A 27677-nucleotide genomic window follows, 5' to 3' on the forward strand; every position below is an offset into this window, starting at 1 on the left:
CTGCACACAGCAATGAGACCCAGTGCAGCCAAAAATTAATAAATAAATAAACTAAAAAAAAAAAATGCAGTGAAGCAGGGGGAGTGCAATGGTTCAGAAAGCAACAGTGCTTTGGGGACACTAAGCAGGGAACTCACCCGGCCCTACCCAGGACAGTCCTCCTGAGACGGGAGCCTCTGCAACCAAGTGAAGGGGGAGTGGGAGCTGGTGGGTGAAAGAGGGTTCCAGGCAGAAGGGGGAGCAAGGGGGCAGGTCCTGAGGCTGAGAAGAAGAGTTCAGCATAAGAGAGGAGTCGAATAAGTTTCCATCAGGCAGGGCAAAGAGTAGAAACAGCAGGAGGCCACGTTCCAGGTGGGGTTCCTTGGCCAAGTGACCTCTTTACTCTCCTCATATGCCAGCTCTGAGCAGACCCCATGACTGAAGTCCTAGCAAACCTGCTCCTTCCCAACTGACTGCTCAGAATTTGGGCTTCACAGGCTGGTCCCTACTTGTCTGTCTGGTTAGCTGGAAGCAGCTTGGCAAGTCAGGCCCAGGACCTGTCAGCTGGATCTGAGTTTGAATACCAGCTCCGATTCTTCAGTGTGAGACCGCATGCTAGTGCCTTCACCAGCCTCAAGGCCTCAGTTCCTTCAACTGTCGTATGGGAATAACAATCCGTTCTCTGGAAGGATTATGGTGTAGGAGAGTTTCTCAACATCCTTATCATGGCCCATGGAACCCGGCATGTCAATCAATTTCAATCAAGTTGGCAAAATTAACCATCACAAGTCTACCCCTTGTCAAGTTGGCATTCACACAGTATCTCCTTAAAATGGTACCTAATCTCCAAATAAATAATAATGAAGCCTCATTTATCCTAACATGATACAACAATTCTACATAAACCAAAGCACACTACTGCCTTCCCCCAAAGAGAATGCAAAATCTTTGAGTGGAAGTTATTTACTCTTCTTGATGTACCATAACTTGAATTGATACTTAAAGTACTTGAGTTAACAATATTTAACCACAAAGTCAATATGTCTTCCATTACCATGATGGGAGAGACAGAAAGAAAAAGAAGAGAAAGAAGAAAACAAAGGTTTTACACACACACACATTCTTAACAAATTAATGAAATACTCCGGGACAGTCCTTGTTTCTGTAACTGGTCATGTGGTCGAAGCTGGTATTTATCTGTTAGCACCACCACTACCCATTCCCTTTGCCTTCTGCAAGCTTCTCAGATGGTCGTGGTTCTTTACCTGGTGGGATGACCCAAACCTTCATTCCTGGAGGGTCTGGGCCATCAGACATCCTGCCTGCATTGGGTCATTGTTGTTTCCCATCAACATTAGTTACCCACAGGGCCTGGTAATCTGAAATGCCATAAGGGATCTCCTGCCTGGGGGACATGCTCGTCCTCACCTCTGTTGTGGAAGAGCTGTCCGGTTCCCCCAGTCATCAGGATCAGTCCCCCAGCCCACACAGTAACTCCCTTCTTTGCCTGTTGATTAAGACGCACGAGGAGCCCAAAGTGACAGGGGGCAGTGGGTCTGAACTTTCAGTTAAATGGAACCATTGTTGTGTCTTTAACTCACTAAATATTAACATTTTGCCAATTATTTTATTTTTCTCCTTTTCCTCCCCAGCAGAGAGAGCAGGATTTAGGTCTGTTTTGTCCCTGACTAAATCTCCCGACCTAGAACAGCGTATGGCCCATGCTGGCTGCTCCGTCAGCACCACTGAGTGGGTTGGGGCCTTGGCTGTGATTTCCCTGTGCTTCAGGGTGGGTGAGAAGTGGCAGCCCCAGCCTGAGAGCCAGACCTGTCTCAAGTGCCTTCCTAACAAAGCGGGTCCTTACTTCTCTTCACCATGACACTGCTGGGCCGACAAGTGAACACAGGTCGTGGTGTTCACCCTTCCAGCCCCTCTAGGACTGTTTACTAGACTAATCTGCAACAATAAACCTGTTCCCACCCTCCTGGCGCCTGCCTCCCTCCGTCCGAAGCCCGTGTTTGAAGATGTGTTTAAATTCCGGGCCTACGCTCAGCAGACGCTGTGGACCAGCTCGTGGCCTGCAGGCACCCCGGAGGGGGTTGCCGGGACCCTCGGGGCTCTTGGTGGCCAGGCCTCCACATACAGCAATCCAAGGGAGCGAGGTGGCTCTTGCCTTCACCCCATGTTTGTTATTTCATGTCAAAGGCTTATCATAAACATTATCCTAGAGTGGGCCACCAGGGCTACAGGCGAGGAGGGTTTGTTATTCTAAAGTGGCCGGGAGCAGAAGGCATCGAGGCCTGGGAGTCTGAGCTGGGCCAGGCTTGGGGATTCAGGATGAATGACAAGGAAGCAGGAAGCAGGGCAGGGCACAGATCCATGCCCATGTGCTAGGCCTTATAAGCCCCATTTACCAACCATGCTCCATGGTAATAGCCAGTAGGTGTTTTCTGCCTCTAAAAGGAGCTCCATGTGGGTGGAAACCAAGTCCAATTAATCCAGCCATCCCAGATGCCTGCAGAAAATCAGAAAGTAAATGCTTATTGAATGACTGAATGAGTGTAGCTTCCCTATGTCTGTTGGAAGTGCCAAGATTGTTCATGAAGAAGCATGTATTACTTTAAAGCCCTGGTTGTGGGGACCTGGTTGGAGCCAGACAAAAGTAAATTTCATAGCCCCCATCTGTCCTTTATGAGCCAAGTGGCCTTGGGTCCTCTTCCCCTCTGCTTCTTTGGTTTCCCATCTGTGAATAAGGACTGTCCCTGCTGGCTCTCCCAGGGAGAGCAGAGGGAAGCCCAAAAGGCAGTGGTGAATTGAGGTGATGGGGTCCAGGGCTGGGTCCCAGGGCTGGGTCCCAGTGCATCTGCCATGCCTTCTCCAGCTTAGTCACCTTCAATGAGTTATTCGCTATCTCTTTGCTTCAATTTTTCCCCCAGTCTATTAAATGGAGTTAATACTATACCTATCTCAGAGTTGTTGTAAAGGTTAGATAAGTTAATATGGGCTTAGATGGTTCCTGACACATGATAAGTGCTCAGTAAATGTACTTATCCTAGTGATAAATAGATGAGGACCAAGTTACAAATTGCAGAGGATGGGTACAAGACAGGGGATGTTGGGGAAAGGTCACACATGGGATTCGGGTCAACATCCTACTCTCTGAAGTAGTTCTTGACTGTCTGCTCTTCAGCTGTGACCAGAGAGGCAGGCTCCCCACCCACTCCAATCTCTCAGTCTAGACAGGGAACAGGGAATTACCTGAAATGGACACTTCAGTGGGATAAGTGCCAAGACCAAGGGGAGCTTGGGGGTCTGTGGTGGGGGCTGAGGGGAGTCTGGAATGACAGGCTTGGGTTTCAGCCCCAGTCTCATCACTCCTCAGCTGTGCCACCCTAGGGGTGCTTCTTGAATGGTCTGATTGCAGTGATTTGTCTCTATCATGTTAATAACAAGCACTTCCTGCCTGTTTCTGGCTATCTCTCAAGGCTCTGAAAGAAAATGGATCTGGCAAGGTGTGTGGGATGAATGTGGACTGTGCCAGTGGCCATCTGGAAATCCAGCCCCAGACATGGTCCAGGGCACAGCAAAGGGTCCTCAGTTGGGGGTGGGGAACAGGGAGCCCACTGTGCCCCCAGCTCACTGTGTGGCCTTGGGCAGGCTTCATCCTACCTGCTCTGAACCCCTGTCCTTTCTCCTCCTCCACATGAAGAGGGCATAGGAAGAGATCAGTGGTTCTCAAACGAGGCTCCAGGGCACCTGCAGGTTCCACAGAGAAGCACTAGGAGCTTGTCAAGGGGTCACTGAGCCAGTGAGACTTCAGGCAGGCACTAGCCTGCTTCCTTTATATCAATCAGGGATGTTTTCATTTCTTTTTTTTAATTTTTATTTTTTATTTTTCATTTATTTTTATTAGTTGGAGGCTAATTACTTTACAATATTGTAGTGGTTTTTGCCATACATTGACATGAATCAGCCATGGATTTACATGTGTTCCCCATCCCGATCCCCCCTCCCACCTCCCTCCCCATCCCATCCCTCTGGGTCTTCCCAGTGCACCAGGCCCAAGCACTTGTCTCATGCATCCAACATGGGCTGGTGATCTGTTTCACCCTTGATAGTATGCTTGTTTCAATGCTATTCTCTCAGAACATCCCACCCTCGCCTTATCCCACAGAGTCCAAAACTCTGTTCTGTACATCTGTGTCTCTTTTTCTGTTTTGCATTTAGGGTTATCATTACCATCTTTTTAAATTCCATATATATGCATTAGTATACTGTATTGGTCTTTATCTTCCTGGCTTACTTCACTCTGTATAATGGGCTCCAGTTTCATCCATCTCATTAGAACTGATTCAAATGAATTCTTTTTAATGGCTGAGTAATATTCCATGGTGTATATGTACCATAGCTTCCTTATCCATTCATCTGCTGATGGGCATCTAGGTTGCTTCCATGTCCTGGCAATTATAAACAGTGCTGTGATGAACATTGGGGTGCACATGTCTCTTTCAGATCTGGTTTCCTTGGTGTGCATGCCCAGGAGTGGGATTGCTGGGTCATATGGCAGTTCTATTTCCAGTTTTTTAAGGAATCTTCACACTGTTCTCCATAGTGGCTGTACTAGTTTGCATTCCCACCAACAGTGTAAGAGGGTTCCCTTTTCTCCACACCCTCTCCAGCATTTATTGCTTGTAGACTTTTGGATAGCAGCCATCCTGACTGGCGTGTAATGGTACCTCGTTGTGGTTTTGATTTGCATTTCTCTGATAATGAGTGATGTTGAGCATCTTTTCATGTGTTTGTTAGCCATCTGTATGTCATCTTTGGAGAAATGTCTGTTTAGTTCTTTGGCCCATTTTTTGATTGGGTCATTTATTTTTCTGGAATTGAGCTGCAGGAGTTGCTTGTGTATTTTTGAGATTAATCCTTTGTCTGTTGCTTCATTTGCTATTATTTTCTCCCATTCTGAGGGCTGTCTTGGAAGTTTTCATTTCTATGCACTATACATTTTGAGTTCCGGGCAAGGTTTCTTTGGAAAACAATAACAACAGGAAAGGATTCCATGGCTACAAAAGGTTTGAGAAACCACTGGACCCTAAGGGATCTTCCAGCTCCAATCCAAGAATATTTAGGCCTAAATATTTTCTTCCAAGTTGTATTTGACAAGCATTTATTCCACACTTACTACATGCCAGGACTGTTCTCAGCACCCTACAGACTGTGATGTGCTTCATTCACTAGAACACCTCCCAGCTCCACAAGGGCTACATGTCTGCGGAAGTGACTCTGTATGTCTGAGGGTCCAGGGGGCCCATTTCCCCTCCAGCCAGGTCTTCCGGGCGCCTGAGCCGGTGATCTCAGCACAGGCCAGGTGGTGCCGGCGCTGAGAGTCAGCGGGGCAGGTGTGTGCAGCCCAGGGTGTGGTCACAGGAAGTCTGTGTGCCCCAGCCCCCCAGAGGAGGAGCGCACTCCAGCCCGACATGGATGCTTTCGTCCCAGGCATGTGCCGGGCGGGAGGAAGCGCCTGTTGCTTTAGCGATGTCTGGGCCAACAGGGCCACTGCCTCCTGTGATCCATCCCCAGCCACCCAGCCGCCATCGACACCCCGCACCAGGTGGCTACAGATCAGATTTCAGGGGGAACAGCCAGAACCTGGAGGCCCGGAGAAGGCCCGGTGGTAGGCTGGTGGGGCCTGACCTCATCTCCAGCCGGCTTATTAGGGGGAGTAGCCTGTGCTGTCACAGATCCGTGCACTCCAGCTCCCCTGCCCGGCTGGAAACAAAAGTGGGAGGGGATGGGCAAAGGTGATCTCACAAGCGCAAGCTTGGTCCCGTTCCCCAAGACAGGATTTTCCCCAGACTTGGTGTACTTATGGCCTGAGCTTTTCTGTTCAGATTAGGTATTCTGGAACCACGTGGTGGCAGCATGCCCCCAGTGCTGATGGAATGCCCACGTTCTAGGGGCTAATGTGAAGGATTTACGGAGCAACCTTGAATGATGAATTGACCACAGCAGGTGTCAAAGTGCTAAAGAAAGGATGGGTGACACCCTCTTTTTACCAGGCACAGTGCTGAGTGCTGCCCATGCAAAAACACATAGGATGTAATTCCTATCTTCAAGTGGCTCATAACCTCAGTAGGGAGAGAGGTAGCGAAATAGTGGTTACAATCCGATGTTCACGCCCTGCTGGAGGAAGCAGGGTGGGTCGCTCATCTCTCAGCACAGCTGTGCTGTGAAGCCTTCGCTCAGATGTCTGGGCCCAGCTGCAGGCAGGTGGGCTCAGCTGGGCTCCCTTGCTTGCCTGGGAGTTGGCTGGCTAGACCAAGACGGCCTTGATGGGACAAGGGAAGCAGCTGGGCTCTGCCCTGAACACCTCTCACCCTCCAGCAGGCCAGTGTGGGCTGCTCTCAAGACAATGTGGGCATGTAAGAGGCAGCGGCAGCCGGACGTGTGTAATGTTTTCTCCATTCGTCTATGGAGGCTTGTGATGCTGGCCTCCATCTGTCATGTAGCAAATCCAGAGTCAGAATGTGAGGGAGCTACCGAGGCCCCTGGCCAGGTGTATGTATATTGTTGTTCAGTCGCCCAGTCATGTCTGACTCTGCGACCCCATGGACAGCAGCATGCCAGGCTTCCCTGTCCCTCACCATCTCCCGGAGTTTGCCCAAGTTCATGTTCATTGCATCAGTGATGCCGTCCAGCCGTCTCATCCTCTGACACCCTCTTCTCCTTCTGCCCTCAATCTTTCCCAGCATCAGGTACTTTAACGAGTCATCTATTCCCATCAGATAACCAAATACTGGAGCTTCAGCTTCAGTATCAGTCCTTCCAGTGAATATTTAGGTTGATTTCCCTTAAGACTGACTGGTTTGATCTCCTTGCTGTCCAAGGGACTTTCAGGAGTCTTCTCCAGCACCACATTTCAAAGGCATCAATTCTTTGGCATTCTGTCTTCTTTACAGTCCAGCTCTCACAATCAAACATGCCCACTATATGTATATAGGGAGAGGTTAAGATTTGAGGTCATGACTGTCATTCTATCATGCAGGGAGACTATGAGAGCTTTAGGGGGAGGTCTTCACCCAGCCCCCAAGTGGTCAGAGACTCTTCATGGAGGAGACATCTAAGCAGAGCCTGAAAGATCAAGTCTGGATCTGCAAGTAGTAGAGGGAGGAGGTGGGAGATTTCTCATGCGCAGGGAACAGCATGTACGAAGCACAGTCAGAAGATTGCTAAGTAGCTGAGCATTTGGAGATACAAGGGCTAGAAATGAGGTCATTGACCACAGCAGGGGCCAGGTCACTTCCTTGCATGCTCCAGTGAAGAGCTAGGCTTTTATCTCCAGGGCAGGAGGTATCCATGAAAATTTTGAGCAAAAAAACAGAAAAAGAAAGTCAATCAGATTTGTGTTTTTAAAAGATAGCTGTGGCAGAAGAATATGGTATAGACAGGAAGGGATGGGGTCTGCAAAAAAGCATGAGTTGCAGTGAGAGATGCCTGGGCCTGAATCAATGTGTACCAAGAGGCTGGGGTGGACCCTGTTTCCAGACAGGATGAGCTGGGCCTGAGCCCTGCCAGGTAGACTGGAGCTGGAAAAACAACAAAGACAGGAGGCCTGAGATTACCTGCTGATGCTTTGCACAGGATTTGCAATTGTTTTTCCCTCTCACTGTGTTAAATAACCCGCTTTATGGTCAAGCTCCTCCCTTTTGTTGACCAAAGGAGTCTGAGTACACAGTTGTGTGGAGCTGGCTCTAGTCCCAGCCATACAGAATTGGACGTGCCCCTTCCCCTCCTGAGCCTCAATTTCCCCACCTAAAATGAGACATTTTAGATCATCTCTCAGGGCCTTATGCCTTAGGCAGGCCATGTGCCTTTAGAGCCATGGTGCTTAAATGTCATGAAGCCATCAGACTGCTAAAGAATTTCCCAGGAAGCCTGTTAAAAATCCACAGCCTGGCTGTACCTCCAAGTGATCCTGAGGCCATCCGGTCTGCCTGGGCACAGCTGTGTCCCCAGGGCCTGGCATGGTGGCCCAAAGCAGAGAGGGGCTGGAGGAAACATGTGCTGACTCAGGTCCCAACTCCTAAGCCCTCTGCCTGGTTTAAGGATGGCTCCTGGAGGAGGTAGCATTTGGGTTGGGCCTTGATATCTAATGGGCTTTCTGCTTTCTGGTTCATCTGTTTGTTTTGCTGTATTTGGGGTGCTTTTTGATTCCAAAATGAGTTTGTGCTTCTTCTAGAACTTTTCTAAGCACAGAAGAAAAGAGAAAAAAAACTCGCCCATCGTTCCAAAACCCTGACACAACTAAGATTCCCTTTGCCACCTTCTTTGCTAAGCTGTTGATGCCCAGAGCAGGAGTAGGGACCAGTGAGGGCAAAGGGCTGGGGATGAGAGCAGGCTGAGTGTGGTGAGAGGCCATTGAGCGAAGAGCGGAGGCCGTGGAACATTCGAGCAGCACCAGCTCATGTCAGGCTCCCCTCATTCTCACACATCCTGTTTCAGGCCTGTGGCCCCAAAGTCCGGCGGGTGGAGGGCCCATCCTTGAGGGATCGGGGACCTCAGCCAGGGACCGTGAATGCAGCCCTGACCCCTGTCCTCCCTCTGCTCAGGTGCTGTTCGCCCTGAACCAGACTCTGCTGCAGCACGAGAGCGTGAGGGCCGGGAGCCTGCAGGCGCCCTACACCACCGAGGACCTCATCAAACACTACAACTGCGGGGACCTCAACGCCGTCATCTTCAACCACGACACCTCCCAGGTGAGGCTCCTCTCCCCGGGCCCAGGCAGCTTCCAGGGTGCCAGTATAACCAAGGCTTCTAAGAAGGCATTTACTAGACACCTACTGTGTGCCAGATGCAGGTGGTAAGCAGGAGCTCTTGGCATCCCTGATACAGATGGGGAAACTGAGGCTCAGGGAGGGGAAGAGACTTGCTCAAGGCCATACCACTTAGTTGTTATCAAGTTGTCAAGAGCCCCTCTTGAGCCTGGTGTGTGTGACTCTGGGACCTAGACCCTGCAAGCTTACAAGTTCCCTGTAAGAATAGGGAACCCTCGTCCAGGCTCTGTGCAGCATCTAGGAAGATTAAAGCCCAGGGAAGGGAAAGCTCACAGGTGCTGAGAGCTTGGGCTTGAGTCCAGTCCAGGGCGCTCTACCTCGATTCGAGTCCTAGAGCAAAGATTAACTCCAGGCTGGCCAGACAGTAGGAGGGAGTCAAGGAGTGGACCATGGCTCCACCAGGTCTCCTGTTGCCCTTGGGATAATTCTAAGGTACTTCGTAGGCAGTCAGGAGCCCTGTCCGTATCCCACCCTCTGTGGACCTCATCACAGCCCAGGTCCTCTGCCACACAGGCCTCATTCTGAGGACCTCTGCCACTTGTAGCCCTTCCACCACCCCCACACACCTTGCCCTTTCCCACTGCTCTGCCTTTGTTCAGCCTCCTCCCTCCGGATTTCCTCCCATGTGGCTGTGGTCTAGTGTCGTCTCTTCAAAACCACTCTGATGACCTGGATGGAGTTAGATATTCTCCTGGACCCCTCTAGGTCCTCTGTGCTTTCTGCGTCTGGTGCTCAGTTATCCATTCATTCAAGAGGCAGCTGAATTAGTCAGAACAGGCCAACTCTATGCTCAGGACATTGCAATTGCTCCCCGTTTTTCTCAGGGTAAAGCTAGAATCTCTGTGATGACCTGCATGGCCCCATGGTCTTTCACCATGGTGGACCAAGTGTCTTTCACCCCATGTCCTCTGCCTCCCCCAACACATCACTCCATCCACATGGGCCTCCCCGCTGACCCATGAGCCCACTTGCACACTTCGTCTTTGCACTGGCTATTTGCTCTGCCAGGAAGGCCTTTCCCAAGCTCTCACCATGGTTCACCACCTCTCTTCCTTCAAGATAGAACTCAGATATCATCGTCTCAGTGAGGAAGGCCCAACTTCCTTGGTCTAGAATTGCAGCCTACCTCCCACCTCCCCACCTGTCACCTTTCTTGTGCTCCGCTTTTCCATCATGGCTTTTTATCATCTTCTCGCACACTTACATATCTTGATTCATTGATCAGTGATTATTTGTTATCTGTCCATTCCCACTATAGCATAAACTCCCTGAGAGCAAGAATTGGGGTCTGTTTTATTCACTGATAATGAGCCTGGCAGAGAACAAGACTCAGTAAATATTGGGTGAATGAAAGAAATAATCTGTAAGTGCCAATCACAGGGATATGGAAAGGGATATGGCAGGGAGCTAGAGACAGCTGCCTTCATGGGACTGGGGGTCTCTTAAGAGAAAAGGGGAGATTCAACTAGCGATGCCACAAAGCATGACCCTTGACACAGGGGAGAGTAGAGGATGACCTTAGAGCCTGTGGCAGGAGGAGGAATTTAGGTTGGCTTGGAGGAAGGGGTGGAGCAGGGCTGGGCAGAGATGGACACATTCCTGCAAGATGAAAGGTCAGAGAAGAAACCTGCCTTGGCCACAGACAGGAGGCGCAAGAATGTGCCAGTGGAGGAAAACATGCGGACGAGCTGGAGGCAAGAGAGAGAGGGAGGAGGGGTGAGAGTTCAGGCTGGAGGCATAACCAGGGACCCCACTAGTGCAAGGGCGTCTTGCCCACCCTCGTCACGCTGCCCTGTGCAGGGTGTGGCACAGAGCGAATATCAGTGAGCGATGCCACAAGGGCAAACGCAGGCGTGTGCTGTGCTGGGTGCAGAGAGTGCGGGAGGGAGGGTCAGGAGGCCCTGCACAGGAGGCTGGGATTCCGGGTGCTCTGACTCTCGCTCCTGGAGGAGAGAGGGAGGAGAACCCTGGCAGCACAAGGCTCACAGTTGCATCACCAGCCAGTCACCCCATGATAGAGCCTAGCCCTGCATCCTCTGCTGGGCAGAGGCTGGTGAGCCCTGGGCAGCCAGGGAGCTGTATGCTTGAGGGGAACCTGGGGCAAGGAGTGTGCAGGACAAAGCTGTGGCCGCAAAGCATAGCACTCAACTGAGACGGGGAAGAGTGGGGCGACCCCCGGGCATGACAAGCTCAGAGTTTCTTTGCGCCTGTGTCCAGAACCACTGACACATCTCTGGCAGGTGAACTGCCTCGGAGGGGGTCTCTTCACAGTGCCTATACTTGAAGTGGGTTAGAGGACACAGATAGATTCGCCCACCCAGATTAGAAGAGCAATCCAGGCTGCACCCAGGGTGCATAAGCAGAGTCTAGCCCTCACGGGAGGGACTAGGCAGCCCTGCCCCCAGACACAGACAAGCCAGGGTATCCATGCTAAATCCAGTGCCCATGTGCTAACAGAGAAGGGCTCTGTAGCTGGAGGCCTCGCAGGACCCAGGGGCTGGAGGGGAGCTGTCACCACCTGCAGCTGGGGAGGGCTTCAGGGAGGAGATGTGAGAGTAGGGTCTGCCAGATGCAGATGAAGGCAGGGACTGGCAAGCAGAGCCAGCTGTGTGGCCAGGGCTCAGGATGGTGGGGGTTCCTGAGGAATGACCAGAAAGCAGAGGGCAGACCATGTGGGGGTGAGAATGCTCACTGAGGGGCCAACTTCTGGGGTGTTTAAGCTAGACAGAGATGTGGTCAGAAAGTTGCCTCTGGTGGCAGTGCTGAGGTTGCTGGAGCAGCCTCTGGAGGCCGGGGCTGGACTGATGCAGGGCCCAGGATGATAACTCTGGCGGACAGGGACCAGGCACACCTCACACTTGGTCTGCTTCTTGATCTGCTTCACTTCATCCCCCTAACCCCACATCCCACCTTCAGAAATGGCTGAGGCCCTGGCCTCCCACCGCTCTCCGATCACTAGCATTGTCAATGTCCCAGATCAGCAGGGCAATCCACTGGGAAGCCTTCTCTGAGCCCCCTAGCTTGAATTAGGTGTAGAATAGTCATATATATATATATATATATATACACATACACATACATATAATCCATATTCAGATACTTTTGAGAGTGAAAGGTCAAATATAATTGAGTCAGAATAACTAGCATGCAGCAATCTACCCTAGCCATGAACTGGGACTGTCCTGGGCAAACCAAGACACGTGACCACCCTATTAGGGGCCTCGTGACCACCCTATTAGGGGCCTATTAGGGACCACCCTATTAGGGGCAGCAGACCCAGTCTGAGGTTTCTCTGGACCGAGGTTTCTCTGGCCTCCTAAGTGGACAGAGGGCTGGACCCATGGAAGTTCTTAGAAGATGTTTATTGGATGGACAAGGTAAAGAGAAGGGATGAGGTTGTGACATTAGCAGACCTGAGCACTTGACCTCTAAACCACCCAGTCCTAGCTGAGAGTCAGGGGAGTCTCATGGCCCTGTTCCAGTTCTGCCAGGCCCATCTACTCATCACTCCATCTTGGATCCATCATTCTAGGGCCTTGGGGACCTGGCACATCCTCTTTAAAATTTTTTCATACGTCCTGCACTTGAACTTGTCGCAAGAGATTTAAGGCTCCCAACAAACCTAATGACATCATTAATTTGCTTCCATCCAGCCAGGCCTCATCCTTGGCATGAAGCCAGGGCCCATCAGCATGAAACATGCAGAGAATATCAGCCAGCTGCTGGGCAGCTCAGGGAACCGAATGGCTAACCCAGCCTTTTTACAGCTTTGACATTGGACTTTCTGGTTCTTGTTCTTTTTTAAAAAGAAAATCTCTATAAAGAATGGATGGAGATTCAGCTTCCACAGATGCACACTCATATTTAGGGAGCCAAGGAGAGAGGGCTGGACACATCACAGGTCCCAGGAAGAAGGCATATGCCTGGACCCTTGGAAGAGGGGAAGGGAAGCGGAATGCTGCCTTCGTGGTCTCTGATGATCCTGAAGACCATCTTTCTGTCATCTCCATCTCTGTGCAAGGCCACCCTTTTCTGTAGCCTCTGCCATCAGAGGGGAAAGATGAAGGAGCCAGCTCCATCCTCTGAATTAGTTGTGCTGATGTCTAGTCAAGATTTCCTTTCTACCACGCACTGTGATAAGCTAGTTGTACTGATGTTTAGTCAAGATTTCCTTTCTACCATGACAATGTATATAGCACTCATGTGACCAATTTAGAAACTGAGTCTCAGAGAGGCCAAGTAACTTATAAGTTACAGTAGCCACCCAACTGGTAAATGGCAAAAGAGGGATTCTAGCCTGAGCTGACCCGGCTGTCTGACCTCAGGACTCCCATTCACTATCTCCAGAGCTGTTGCCTGCAAGCCTATTCATTCATCCACGCATTCACCCATTGAAAAAATATTTATTGCTTGGTACAACATTGTCCCACATTCTCTTCCATACACAGGGAATGGAGAGGAGCCTGTGAGAGCCATGTTTCCAGAAATAACCCCTCGGAGTCAGTCTCTCTTGTGCTCCAGCCCCACTCAGAAGTCTGAAGAATTTCCTATAGCGGCATCAAGTCCAGGTGTGGCCCGGTTTGTCAGGGCTGCCGACAATCTCTCCCATGATAAGGGGTGGGGGGGAGTAAGAACTCCGTTCCTTCATGTATATCCATTTACCAAACAGTCCCCAAGCACTGACTCTGTGCTGGCCCAGATGGGGCACTCGGAGAGTTGCTGCATACGGTTCACCAGGTTGTGCACTGCTCAAGTGTAGGGAAGGCAATGGCAACCCACTCCAGTGTTCTTGCCTGGAGAATCCCAGGGATGGGGGAGTCTGGTGGGCTGCCATCTATGGGGTTACACAGAGTCGGACACGACTGAAGTGACTTAGCAGCAGCAGCAGCAGCAGCAAGTGTAGGGAACACCAGTCACATCATTGTCTTGTTCCTCCCAGCACAGCATACCAGGCCTTTCTGGCAGAGAAGACCCTCCCCTCTCTCTTGGGGAATGTACTCATCCTTGGCCAGCAGACAGCAGAGGCAGAGGTCTCCCAGCCTTCCCTGAGTCCCTCTGGGTTCAGCCTCCACAGATACCAACATTTTCCTCAGAAAGAGGGTTGAAAACTCATCAGTGACTCTAGAAGCCATGTGACTGGGCTAAAACCTGCAGGAAATCAGTCTTCCCATGCCACACTCTCCATCTGGCTAGTCCACCAGTCATCTAGGCCTGGGGGCCTGTGCTTTGGGCCTGGGTTGGTGGAGACAGAGTGATGAAAGGGGGGCCTCCAGGTGGAAGACATTCTGTGAGCAAGGGCTTAAAGGTTAGAGTGACACCAGGGGGTTGTGGGGAAAGAGGGTTCATTCTGATTCATGGCCTCAGGTTCCTCGGTCCTTGGCTTCCCCTCCGGCCCCACCCACATGCTGAAAGACACAGTACTGGAGCACTGGATCCACCATCCAGGTTAGAGAGGCAACACACTGGGAGTGAGGAAGGATGGCACATCTTTATACTCAAGGCTCCAGAAACCTGTGCTGGTCACCGACTTTGTGCCGGGCATTGAGGGCCTAGGAATGACATACGTGCTGTCCCTGAACTCAGGGAGCTCTGTGCCTCATTCAAGAACATGTCAGAGATGCTGGCCTTGGACCACGTGGCTAGGTGTGGACATGGGGCTGAAAGCCAGGAAATATGGATAGTTCCAAGCCTGATTGTTGAACAAGCCATCATTATGGGAGGAAGCCTTGGTCCTGGAGCTGAAGTTTTCAAGAAGGGATGGAGGGTTTGGGTTATACCCTGGGAAGTGGTGGATCTGGGGATGGGAAGATAGTGGTGGCAACGGAAAGTGGTCAACCAGGGCTCCTACACTGGGGAAACCAAAGGCTATGACTCCTCCTGTAACCTCTTTGGAGGGGGATGGGCTAAAAGTGTCCACGACAGCACCCATCATGTCATGCAATCCCCCACAGTAGCCTCAGCCCCACCTTGTAAATGAAGAAACTGAGACTCAGAAAAGTTTAGTAACTTGGCCAAAGTCCCACAGCATCAGACCAGGGCTGAAGCCCAGACCGGCCTTTCTGTTGTACCAGCAGGCAGCTCAGCTGACCGGCTACACCTGCCTGCTGACCCAGACTCGCTGTTCGTGCCAGTGACAGGGCCATTGCCGCAGGGAGAGCCTCCCAGGACCTCAGTGTCTGGAAGCTGAAGTTCAGCAAGGCAGAGGTGCAGGAGTGATAAGCTGAGTGAGGGCGGCAGCTGGGGCTCGCAGCCTGGCTCTGCTCTTCAGCCAGCTGTGCGACTCTCCACCTGCCCTTGGACCTTTTGCTCTTCTTCCTTTATTCATAAAACTGGGATAACCGCAGTCATCTCAAAGCATCTTGGAATTGATGAATAACAATCAGGTAAGTAGACCAGACAGTAAAGAATCTGCCTGCAATGCAGGTGACCCAGGTTCGCTCCCTGGGTCAGGAAGATCTCCTGGAGAAGGGCATGGCAACCCACTCCAGTATTCTTGCCTGGAGAATTCCATGGACAGAAGAGCCTGGTGGGCTACAGTCCATGGGATCTCAAAGAGTCGGACACCAGTTAAAGAGACTAACACTTTACTTTTCATTTCAACCTGGCCCCACACTGGGCTGTGTGTGCTTATTAGAAGCCCTCCTTGCTCCGGAAAGAACTGAAGGCAGCCTCTGTCTTGCCTTTTCAGCTGCCCAACTTTATCAACACCACCCTCCCGCCGCACGAGCAGGTCACAGCCCAGGAGATTGACAGCTACTTCCGCCAGGAGCTCATCTACAAGAGGAATGAGCGCATGGGGAAGAGGGTCATGACGCTTCTGCAGGAGAACGAAGACAAGATCTGCTTCTTTGCCTTCGGAGCAGGTTTGGGCCGGAGTGGGGAAGGGATTGTCTGCAGAATCCTTCAGGGCTGAGAGATTTGCTGGGCTCTCTACCTTATAAAGGGAAAAGTTGAGGCCCAGAATGAGCAGGAAAAGCCACCTAGTGTTCAGCAGAGCTGGGATCCAAAGCAAGTCCTCCGCCTCTGGTCTAGGGTTCTGTTGTAACAGTCCCCATGGGCAAGGGCAGTGACTGCTGCCAAGAGCAGGGCGACTTCTATGGCCCCTTCATGCCCCTGGAGGCCATGTTGAGAGGCCAGAACTGAAGCCAGCTCCCAGTGTCCAGCCCAGCCTTGGGCCCACCCTGCGGAGCCAAGGCCAAGATGGTGAGGGCCACGTGGCTCAGTGGGGAAGAGGGTAGTTCTGGCATCCCACAGCCCTGGCTTCAGATCCCAGCCCCCTCTGGGTGGCCTGGCCTCCTCAGGCTCCAGGACTTCTCAGAGGCTCAAGTCTCTCTTCTATGAACGGGTAGTTATGGCAATAATTATGTGATGAATTGAAAAGACCTACCTTCCCAGATGACTCTAGTGGTAAAGAGCCTGCCTGCCAATGCAGGAGACATAGGTTCAATCCCTCGGTCAGGAAGATCCCCAGGAGAAGGGAATGGCAACCCACTGCAGTATTGTTGCCTGGAAAACCCCATGAACAGAGTAGCCTGATGGGCTAGAGTCCCTAGAGTCACAAAGAGTCAGACCTGACTGCAGGAACTTAGCACACACGCATGCCTTGTAGAACAGTCACAGAGATCAGTACCATGGAGCAGTAACTCACAACGGCAGCCACAGTTATCGGCGTCATCATGATGATGGCAGTGAATACAGACTTTATCATCACCAGATGCTCAGGTGTGGGACCTGCTCAGCATCACTCTCCCAGTTCCTCTCTTCTCTGCCTCCTGCTTCTTCTCTCTCACTCTTTCTTTCCTTCTTTTCCATGGCTGTCTCTGCTGAGGACAGCACTGTCCACGTTGGGGCCAGGATACCACGTCTGCCTCCTTGTCAAGCTTTTGCTCCAGAGCTACAAGACAAACATTATTTCTTCTTATTCATGTTGCTTACAGTTTGGGCTGAATGAATTCACCTCCTGTTTTGTGAGAATTAAATGAGGTGGTTGGCTGCCCTCTCTCCCCTCCCTACCCTGGCTGAATACCCACATGCTGCCTGCTTACATCAGGCTGAGTTGGATCAAGCCAAGCAGTCTATCTAACACAGAAGGGCTTGTATGAACATTCTGATTCATAGTTGGAAATCTTCCCCATCCTCACTCATTCAACCCCAAATAGCTAAAGGACAAGAGCCAGGGCTCATGTGTCTGCACCTGTCTTCCCTCCCTGCAGCCCTCAGCACAGGAAAGGCACACGAGAGGGCCTCAGAAACATAAGACTTCTGTGATGGCCTCTTTAGAGCCACACCTACAACTGGACAGAGAGTTCTGGGCTCGCATTGAGGCTCTGCCATGATCCAGTGTGGCCTCTACCCTCCCCACCCCGACCCCGGCAGCCAGTTTACTCATCTTTTACTATCTACGCATCATGAGTAGATAGCCAGGACTCAATCGTGTCATCTGCGATTCCAGGAGCTGTTCAAACACAGATTTATGAGAAGGGAGGGTTTCCTGTAGGGGTGGGAGGGGCTTCCTGAAGGAAGCAGGAGAAGCAGGACTTTGCAGGACTCCTCCTGGGGACCTGGCACAGTTTTGGTGACCATGCGGGAAAGTAGGTGCTCCCCAACTTTCCTTTCTGAGCCCCTCCCTCACTCACCATCCTAGCCCTCCCACCATGGGCATCTGGGCTAGAAAGACCCACAGCTGACCACAAAAGAGGATCTCAGAGCTCAGCCAGCCCCCAGGCTCCCCCACTGGCCCAAGAGAAGCCCTAGAGAGCCCAGTCATTGAGGGAGGCCAGTAAGGGACCAGCATTCTGCATGCTCCACCTGCCTCACCTGTCCCCGGGCTCAGGACCAGGCACTCATGGGCCGGGGGTAGCTAACAGCAGCTCCTTCTGTGGGTGTAGGAACAGGAGAGCCTAGAGCTAAAAATCACAATGGCCTGGGAAGCCCCTGACACTGAAACCCCAAGCCCACAAGGGCGCAAGTGTCCACTCAGGCACAGGCCAGCATGCAAGCCTTCTGCCCACCTCCAGTTTCTTCCCATTTCTGAAGTCCTTCTGATTCCTGGTCAGTTCTTTGGACAGACCACCCAAAAGACCTCACACCTGTCTACTCTGTCCATCCTCCCTGCCACTGTCCTGGCCCAATCAGCTCCATCAGCTCCAGCCTCCTGGTCGTCTCCCTGCTTCCCATCTGCTTCCCACAGTGGAGTGGGTGAGCGGTGCTGGGTCCGTCTCCCACCCGTGCCCTGAACTCCGGGAGGGCAGACTCCACTTACTCATCCCTGTGTTTTCAGTAGCACCTAATAGGTTTCCAGCTCAATGAATATATGGAGGAATGTATGAGTGAAGGCAGGAATAGATGGATGAATGTTGACCTGGTCTCCTGGGCCTGGAGAGCCTGGGCCAGGCCAGCAGTAAAGCCAGAGCAGTGGGAGCCCCACCCAGGCTCTCAGAGACCCTCTGCCCTGTAGCAGGAGGCCCAGGGTGTGGGCCGATCTTGCCACTTCTGGCTCAGCCATACCTGGAGCAGAAGGCCTGTTCAGTGCTGCACATTTACCCTCATCCTAAGAATTTCAAAGCTGGACACAGCTTCCAAGCTCGAGCTTGCCCACCTCATCACAGCCATAGGCAGGCTGAGCTCCACAGGGGCCAGGATGTGGGTGAAGCTCATGGTGAGTTGGGGACAGAGCCAGGATGGGTGCCTGGGCCCGGAGCTGTGGTCAGGGGCTCTGCTGTCACAGGCAGGCAGGGAGCCAGCTGAGTGGACCTGTGACAGCCAGTGTGTCGGCATGGGACCCATCCTACATAACTCGTGGTGACAAAAATCCATGCCTTCCTCGCTGTGTCCTTATGTCCATGTAGCTCCCGAGTCCCGTGTCCTTTGGCAGGCTGAGGATGTACATGCAGGGACAGGCTAAGAGCTCTTCGGTGGTCTGCAAACTGCAGGTTTGCCCGCTCCACGGCATCCTCTGGGTTCCTGTTCCATTTTGGGCCTTCCAGGACTCCCGGGCACTGGGGACCTGAGTCAGCCTGACTCGCAGCCCATGCCCTGTCCAGCCCTCAAAGGAGGTGCAAGGCCCCTGAGGCTGTGGGAGGGAGGGTCTGTACCCCTGGAAATATGCTTCTCTATCCCCCAAGAGGTGTCTGCTCGTGCAAAGTTTTCTCAATCCAGTTTCATGGATGTCCCTAGGAAATAGCTTAGGATACAGAAACATAATTATAAGACTCCCAACCATCCCCAGCCCAGCCTTGCTGGTTCTATCACTCTACAGCCTGAGGTTCTGCCATTCTACAGCAAACCAGCCTCATAGGCCAGCCTCAGACTCGCTGGGTGAGAGAGAGAAAGAGTCTCCACCTGCCTGGTCCATTAGCACCTATCTTCCCCAGTTCAGCCCTGCTCTAGAACCCCTTCCTGGGAATCCAGAAGCACAGACTGGGATTCCCCATGCTGTAGGCCAACTGGTCTTTCCTCTGGTCTGCTCTCCCCGGGGGATTTGATGCAGAAGTTGAGAGCTTTGGAGTTAGTCTGCCTGATAAAAAGCCAGGCTTCATCACTATTAATTCAGAGAAACTGGGAAAGTCATTTCACCTCCAAGACCTCAGTCTCTCATCTGTAAAATGGGGATAATACACCTGCCTCATTGGACTGTGCTAGATGTGCTTTAGGTAGCAGCATTAAACTCTCTACTGCGGTGGATGGACCCTTATCCAAAAGGCTCTACTCAGGACTAGCCCCACCATTCCAGGCTCTTAGATTGCATCACCCCTGCTCTTTGCAATAATCCCATGAGATGGGAGCTATTATACTTATTTTGCAGGTAAAAATAAGGCCCAGGGAGGATGAATGGCTTCCTCAAGGCCACAGGCAGGCAGACCTTCAACCTGATTCCTGGCCTCTTGGGTCTTCTTCCAGACCATTCCCTGCCTGCCCCCCCCCACCTCCCCCCCACCCCCACCCTGCCCCCCACTGCCCAGACATGGTGCCCATGCTGTGTACTTCCAGAAAGGTTAACAATATTGTGGGAAAGTGTCCTTCTATCTGGCACATCCCATAGAAGAGTACTGTCCTTGGTGTCTGTGATGTTTCTGTATCCAGGCACTGTTTGACTTCTTCTGGAGGTTATTCAGCAGGTCCAGGGACAGTAAGGGTGTGGACATGTGTGACAACTCTGAACAGGCCCAGATGGAAGCCCCACCTCCCTGTGAGGTGGCTGTGGCCAGGGTGCAACCCCAGATGTTCTGAAAGGATCCAGGCCCCTGCATTGGAAGGGTGTATTGGCCTGGGGTTGGGGGAGAGAAGGGCTGATTCCCAAATGCTGGGCCCATGCAGTTTGACAAGGTGAGCCTGAGGGTCCTCAAAGAGCCAAGTGTATCCCTGGATTTCCTCTGGTCTACACATAACTGAGAAAAATAAGTACAAGGTGGTAAATTTTTTATTAATGAAACATTCAGTTTATAGGCTTATCTTATATTCTGAAATCATCTTCTTTCTACTGTGTTTGAAGATAAACATCTTTTGCTTTAAAGAAAAAATGATGGTGATATGAGACAAATGGGGCTTTCAAAGGCCTTCCTTGGCAAAATAGAAAGTTGGTAACTGTATTATTTTTCCCCCTCACCCACTTTTTCTTAAGATAGAATCTGGAACAGAGTGCATAATGTAGGGGCTGGTTGGCAGAGCTGGGCTGGAGACACGAGCCAAACTCAAGGGTAGACCAGTTAACCTGCAGGGCCTGTTCATTTTGAATTCTGACAGCCAGTGGTTATCATATATCCTGTAACCCTAGCATGCAACAATCTGAATATAATTCTAACTTCTGACTTTCCAAATTCCTTGGACCCTAACAGCCTGTTGTTCTAAGATTATGTGGTTCTCATATCCCAGCCTTCCATCATCATAGCATTCTAACCCTCTCACAGAGTTTTCGTCAATCACTCTTGAATTCTTTGGAAGGAGGATAGAGCTAAGAGCCTTCCAGGGCCTGGAAATCCCTCCACGTGGGACTGTTGCCACCTGTCCCATACCACAGGAAGCAGAGGTCCAAGCTTCTGCTTCTTCAAATCTAATCTCCTTCTTCAAATCTAAAGCAGGATTTAAAGAGTCTAAAGCCAGGTTGTGGGAGCACCAGAGACAGAGGTACTGTAGCTGTTTCCCCAAGCACCCGCACATCCAACCTCCAAGCCAGGCCAGCCTCTCTCACACCCCAAATGAAGCAGACCCATAACCGAAAACACACCTATGGGGCCAAGACACAGAAGTTGATTCATGATGAAGACTTGGGCTTGAGGAAGGGGGAGACAGAAACCCAACACACTGAACACCAGTAACATTTAATAATTAATAACAGCAGCCATTGCTCCTTGGAGAGTGGGCACCATCCTGCTTGAAGAACACCCAAATCCATCAGTTCATGTGGCTGTCATGTCCTCAGTGCCTCTTGGAGGGAGATGAAATGATATTTATTATTCCCTTTGGTGGGTGGATAAATCAAGGTACAGATAAGTAGAGCAAGAATCCTAGAACTGAGTGAAACAGTGGTCAACAATGACTAGGCCATTCTTCCTGACAGGCAGTCTCCACCAAAAAGTCATTTAGTTGCTACTCTGTTCATCTGAGAATGCCCTTCCCCTCTCCTGCCTGGGCCTTCAATGACCTCCTCTTTGGGATTCTCCCAGCCCCACAAGATTTCCTAACACAGCTCTGTTCATGCTGAGCACATTTGTCATCTACTCTTCTAGGAGGGAATGTAAGTCAGAGAAGGCTACCTGGAGGAGGTGAGAACTGGTTGATTGAAATATCCATGATGCAGGTTCAGCTGCCTTCCAGTTCCTCTTCCAGTTCATCCCCACAGTCCTCAGGGCAAGGCCCATACCCACCTCCTTCCCCCATTGGTTGTCCACTTGGGTGCTTCAGAAACAAAACCCCTCAGAGCTCATAGCCAAGCAGAGAAGAGCATGCACAGCCCACGCAGGGCCCTGGGAACCTTAGAAACAAGGGGCCCAGCAAACAGCACATGCCCGGCCACTTTTCTCTTCTCCTGGGCAAACGCCGATCACCTGCTGTACTCACGTTGGAACATGAGGCCACACAGCATCCAGAAGTGTTTCAGAATTTCCGACGGTGTTTCAAAGGGCCCTGCCGCCCCACCATATATACATCTGGCAGCTGGCATGCTTGCTCTGGGCTGCAGTCCTTGGCCAGAGTCACCCTTCCTGTTTCAGCCCAGAGCATCCAGCCAGTTCGAAGATCCCATCTGCTAGCTTTTCTTTAACTGGAGCCAACCCTGCATTCTGGACTAGGCTTGAGCTGTGTCTGTGAGCCAGGGGGTCCAAATGTTAGCTTCGGGCTCAGCACTCCTGCTGGGCGTGAGGGGAAGGCAGGGGGAGAAGAGAGTGTATCCTTGGGCTTCAGACTCAGACTGCCTGCATGAGGAGCCCAGTGCCTCTCCTCCTAGGAAGCAGCCTGGGCAGACCAGGCACTTGGCTTCTCTCGACCCTCAGAGGCCATCTAAGAGGAGCCTGGCATCATTGGGCAGCACATGTGTGTCTCAAGACATGGTGCAATGCCATCACTCAGCACGCATGAGCTCTTGCCTCATCAGTATTATTTCAAAGCCCAGAGGCCCCCAGGAACAGGACTCCCTCCAGGGGAGAGCAGGGCTATCCAAGGGCCAGAAGTGCTCATTGGCCCTGAGGACCCAGCTGGGACCCTGTAGAGAGACCCCCATGGCCAGTCTCAGCTCCAAGGTACAGTGAGGCTCCAGAAGTGTCCCTGCCCACGTTTTGGCCAACAAGGTGCTCTCCTGGGGTGCTGGGTGCTCCCATTCTAGGAAAGGAGCCTCTGGATGTTGAAAAGAGCAGTAACCAAGACTCAGAGAGCCCTGCACTGGGCACTGCCCCCTGCAGTTCACAGAACCCATCACAGGGTCCGTCTCCGCAGCTCTCTCCACAGTGCCTCCTGCTGATTTCCAGTCCCTCTGCACGGTCTGCCTGGATCTGGGGCGGTGTCAGACCCCAGGAGGGGAAGGCAAGAACATCTGACCTATCTCAGGGTACCCCAGTTCAGCACGTGCCTGACATGTAGGAAGACCCAGTGAAGGCTTGTGGAGGAAACCCTGTGGCTTCAGGCCCTTCAGGTGCAGGTTCATCAGAAAACCCCGGGCTTGCATCCTCACCATGGGACAAGAGTGGGGCCCAAGGAGGAGGCTGACCCCTCCCCCAGGCTGCATCCTGTCCCTTGCTCTTCAGCCCTGTAGCCCCTGGCGCCCCTCCGCCATCGCCTGGCTCACTCTGTCCTGTGACTGTGCACCCGTCTCCCTCGGCACTGTGATGTCCTCCAGGGTGGGGACCGTGCGCCTCAGCTCCTGGCACAGAATGGGGTGCAGGGAGACATCGTCTCCATCCTCACAGAACTGACAAGGCCCCAGTCCAGCCCTGCCTGGCCAACAGAGCTGGAGAAAGAAAGCTCCGCGCTGCCAGTTTCCCAGGTGGACCCTCTTTGGGAGACTCAAAGCCCCAGGGTATCCCTCATTGTCCGTCCACCCCCAGGTTCATCCGTCTAGCCCTCCTGCCACACTTCCTTAGGAAAACAAACACTGCCGTTGCTTGATACCCCGCAACTGATCCTGGCAGCGAGATTAGCACTTAAAAGTTCCCCTTGCATTAATTTCAGACGGAACATAAATATGGGCTTGGACTCCCTCTACCAGGAAGAGAAAACTGGAAACCCGTTGGACTCGCTGGAGAGAAAACATGTGTGCTGGCCAAGGGGAGCCCGTGTTACTATGGAGCCTTTGTGGGAACATCTGGTTCCCCCTCCTCCCCTCTGCCGGGCCCCCCAACATTGTCTTAAAATGAGCCTGTTAATTGGAGTATTCTTTGCACTGAACACTCACATGCTTTCCTCTCCGATCTAGTGAGCCCAGCAAGGGACACATGTTTCTGATGATGCCCTGACCCCAAAACATGAGCTCGGGATCCCTTGTAGCCACCGGCACTTCAGAGTGGGTGTACTGGATGCGCAGTGAGCTAGGACATCTCTGATGGAAGTCCAAGCTTTGCCTTTGCCAGTTGTGTGAGTGGGCCTTGTCCCCTCACTGAGGTTCAGTTTCCTCGTCTGTAAACTGGGGGTACCAGCGAGGATGAAATGAATTAATGTTTGAAAATTACTGTGGCCCAGGAGACTCACTGAGGAGGAGGTTATGTTCAAGTCATCACACGATAGAATCATGAAGGTGGGAGATCTCTGGAGACCTTTGCAGGGAAACTGAGACTTAGAGAAGGGAAGGAAACTGCCTGAGGTCACATAGCTGGTTGACTGTCGAGCCAGGTTGTCTGTCCTAACCTCAGGACAGGATTGTTAGCTCTGTCCTACCCTGTCTTTCGTCTCAGAGGATTAATGAGGGGCTGTCAGACTGTACCCGGATGATGGGCAGGAACTTGTTTAGTCACTAAGTCGTGTCCCACTCTTTGCAACCCCATGGACTGTAGCCGACCAGGCTCCTCTGTCCATGGGACTTTTCCAGGCAAGAATGCTAGAGTGAGTTGCCAGTTCCTTCTTTAGGGGATCTTCCTGACCCAGGGATCGAACCCGAGTGTCCTACATTGGCAGGCGGAGCCACCGGGGAAGCCCTGGATAGGAGCTAGACCCAGCCTATGAGCTTTGTGCCCTGGCACAGGCCTGCTTATGCCTGGAAGAAGGGGAACCTTTGTCTCTGCACTAAAACACTGTGGGACTCTGCCTGCTCAGAGCCAGACCCCTTTCCTGACTGTATATGACGTCTTTTAAGTGGCACTCTGGCTTGTGGGGTCGGGGATACAACCACCAAACCAGCCCACCATCTGTCAAATCTCTAAGCCTCCTCCAGGCCCTTGTTCCTTCTCTTGCCTGTCCCCCCTGCCCAAGCCCATATATCTGTTTGAATCCTCCCCTTCCTGGGCTCCTCCTCCAGGAAGCCTTCCCTGATGCTCTCAGTGTATCAGTCTCTCCTCCATGCCCTTTGTTTTCTTTTTTTTTTTTTTCATGCCCTTTGTTTTCATTGCTGGATTCTCCTTTTCCTCTCATCTCTTTCTCCCTTCTCTCCTGTCTCTCTTGGTATCTCTTTCTCGCTGTCACGGCATCTCTGCTTTTCCTTCTCTCCCTACTGTTATCTCTGGGTCTCTGGCTCTCGATTGTAGCCTGCATCCCATCCCCATCACCTCATCTCTTCTTCTCTCTGTCTCCTTGTGTTCTGGAGCTCTCCCCCTTCCCTGTCTGTCTCAAAAGTTTCTCCTCTCTGTGCCTATCTCCGTATCCTTCTCCCTTCCTCTGTCTCAGTGGCTCTGCGTGCCCCACCCCCTCTCCGCCCTCCTCTCCTGGTTCACGCAGCCTCGGTAAATGAAATGGGATGTGCCTTCCTGCAGAGAGCTGGCCAGAGAGCAGCTGTCAGTGCTGGAAGGAGCTGCTGAGCGGTGGCCAGGAGACCCCGGGAGCCTGGGCAAGCTGAGCAGGCTAAGTTCCGACACCGAGGGGCCCTTTGGAAACTTTCCACACCTTCCCTGCAGGTTCCAGGATGGGTGTGGTGCCTTTTTCAGGATTTGTGACCTTGGAGGCAAGCCCAAACCCTGTCTGCCAATCCCTGGGGACAGCGTGCCCTGGGCCCTGACTGGGGCTGTTCTGAGGCCAAGATCCCAGGATTGACGGAATCTGTGGGGAGCATCACCAAGGGATCCGGCCAGGGCTACAAGGGGAGGGGATCCTTGAACTCAGATCTCCTGGGGAGAAGATGAGATCATGGAAGGGATATGGACTAACAGATCCTGTTATTCATTCATTCAGCAAACATTCATGAAGCCACCACCATGTGCCAGATTTGATCTTAGCCTTGGGGACAATGATAGATCGGGCATGGTCCCTTGCGTTCTCAAAGCTCTTGGTCTCCACTCCAGTGGCTTGTTGGGAACTTGTTCTGACAGAGGCAGCTCTGAGGTGTGGAGAGCTCATTCCAGCCATGGTGAAGGGAGTGAACTGGAGAGAGTGGGGAGGATGCTACATGCAGTGATTCAGGCAGAAGGTGGTGGTGACCTGGGCCAGGGTCGAGCACGGTTCAGAGGGAAAATTTGGGGAACTCTGGTGACTGATGGGATGGGATGATAGAGAAGGAAGAGTGAAGATGGGTCCATCTGACAAGGGTAGCTGAGCTCAGCTGAGACACACCCAGGTGGGGAGGGTGAGGCTCTGGGGGATGTTGGGTGGGAGATGCTCAGGAGGCCACTGGACAAATGGGTCTGGGCTAGGACAGCAGATCCTGAATAGCAGCTGTGGTCAGTGACAGTTCAGTGACCAAACTGTGGTCGCTGAAACCATGTGAACAGATGGATTCACATTCCCTGGACTGTGAATAGAGCGAGAAGAAAAGAAGGCCATGGACGGGGTTCACAGGGGCACCCACATTTATCAGGCAAGGGAAAGAGGAACCCACTAAGGGGACAGAGAGGGAGCAGTGAGAGCTATGGAGAAAACAGGACGGAACAGTGCTGTGGTGTCCTGTGACTCCAGGCCTCAAAGAGGGTGAGGAAGGGAGTAGCAATGGGAACCTGGGGTCGGAGTGAGGGCTTCCGTTGGACAGTCCTGGGGCGGGAACCCCATAGGAGCGGGGCCTCCTGCTGGAGCTGCCCCTTGCAGAGGGCAGGCACCCCCCGCCCTGGAGGGGAGGAGATGAAGGCCCGTGTGGCTTACAGGAATTTGAAAAAAAATTCATTGCTGATCGCTTCCTACTTCTCGAAATATCTGAAGTCTTCTGTTTGGGGTCTTACCAGGCACAGTAAGGGTCTGGAACTCCTGAGGCTGAGGGAGCAGACAGGATACAGACCAGACACTGAAATGTTGCCAGGCAGTGCTCAGGACCCAGCCAGTGTCCCGTCAGGCTTGGGCCCCTCTGAATGCCCCCTCCGCCAGCTCCAGGAATGCTCCTTTCAGAGTGGCCACACGGCCATCTGCTTCGATGCAGCCTGGGGTACCCTGTTTTCCCTGTGGCTCTTGACGTCTTCTGTGTGGACCACTGCTGGGCCCAGTGGCCCCTGTCTTTAAACAGGTCTCCATGGACACAGGGAAGGAATGGCCTTTGCTGCCAGGAATGCATTCCAAGAGCTGTGGGTAGGGAGTTCCTGAAGCCTATGCTCTGGAGGCTGCCACACCCGGTGCCCCTCCAGCCCGATCACACTCAGGGGCAGGCAAGGATGGGTCAACTCACCAGGACTCACCAGACCCCAGCCCAGGACTGGCTCAGTCTCTTCCTCAAAGGTGCACACTGGGCTTTTCCAAAGGATGTTCACTCCTCCTGCCTCTTAGGACTTTATTATAGCCTCCCTGAGAAGGCAGCCACAGGGATCCAGCCCCATCTGGCATACAGGGAAACTGAAGCAGGTGGCAACCGATTGCTTGGGATCACGTATGCTAGACTCACAGCCTTGGCAGAATCCTCTGTGTTCCACCCTCTCTGACACTGGGTCAGATGAGCCTCACTGACCTCCTCTTTGCACATGCCCTTACCCCTGCCTGGAACATCCCACCACTGCCCCACTCTCATCCTCACCTAGCTAACTCTGATCCCATCCCTCAGCTAGCGATGCCTCCTCCAGGAAGTCTCCCCTGCCCCCCGGTTGAATTAGAGGCCTCCTGGGCGCCCTCACCACTTCCTGTGCTTCCCTTAGCATCGTGCATACCCTGGATCAAAAGACCTTGATTCTCAAGACTGTGAGTGCTTTGAACAGGTCCCTACCTGTTCACCACCATCCACCTCTGGATATGCACTCAGTGTTTGTCAGATAAACACAATGAACAAGCAGAGAAAAGGAGGGAGGGAGAACACAATTTCCTAAGGGTCTCTGGAGTCGA

The 27677-nt window shown here is 52.3% G+C and overlaps 1 protein-coding gene across 4 annotated transcripts in view; it reads left to right on the forward strand.

Annotated features, from left to right (window-relative positions):
* The window catches only part of TRABD2B (TraB domain containing 2B), a 217937-nt gene that overhangs the window by 169878 nt on the left and 20382 nt on the right, over positions 1 to 27677 (forward strand). For all 4 annotated transcript variants that reach the window (XM_061121966.1, XM_061121967.1, XM_061121964.1 and 1 more), the window contains 2 exons: positions 8592 to 8738; positions 15505 to 15679. In XM_061121966.1, the coding sequence (XP_060977949.1) occupies positions 8592 to 8738; positions 15505 to 15679 (322 nt within the window). The remainder of the gene's footprint in view (positions 1 to 8591; positions 8739 to 15504; positions 15680 to 27677) is intronic.

The sequence above is a fragment of the Dama dama genome, chromosome 20 (assembly GCF_033118175.1).
Source record: "Dama dama isolate Ldn47 chromosome 20, ASM3311817v1, whole genome shotgun sequence".
NCBI lineage: Eukaryota > Metazoa > Chordata > Mammalia > Artiodactyla > Cervidae > Dama > Dama dama.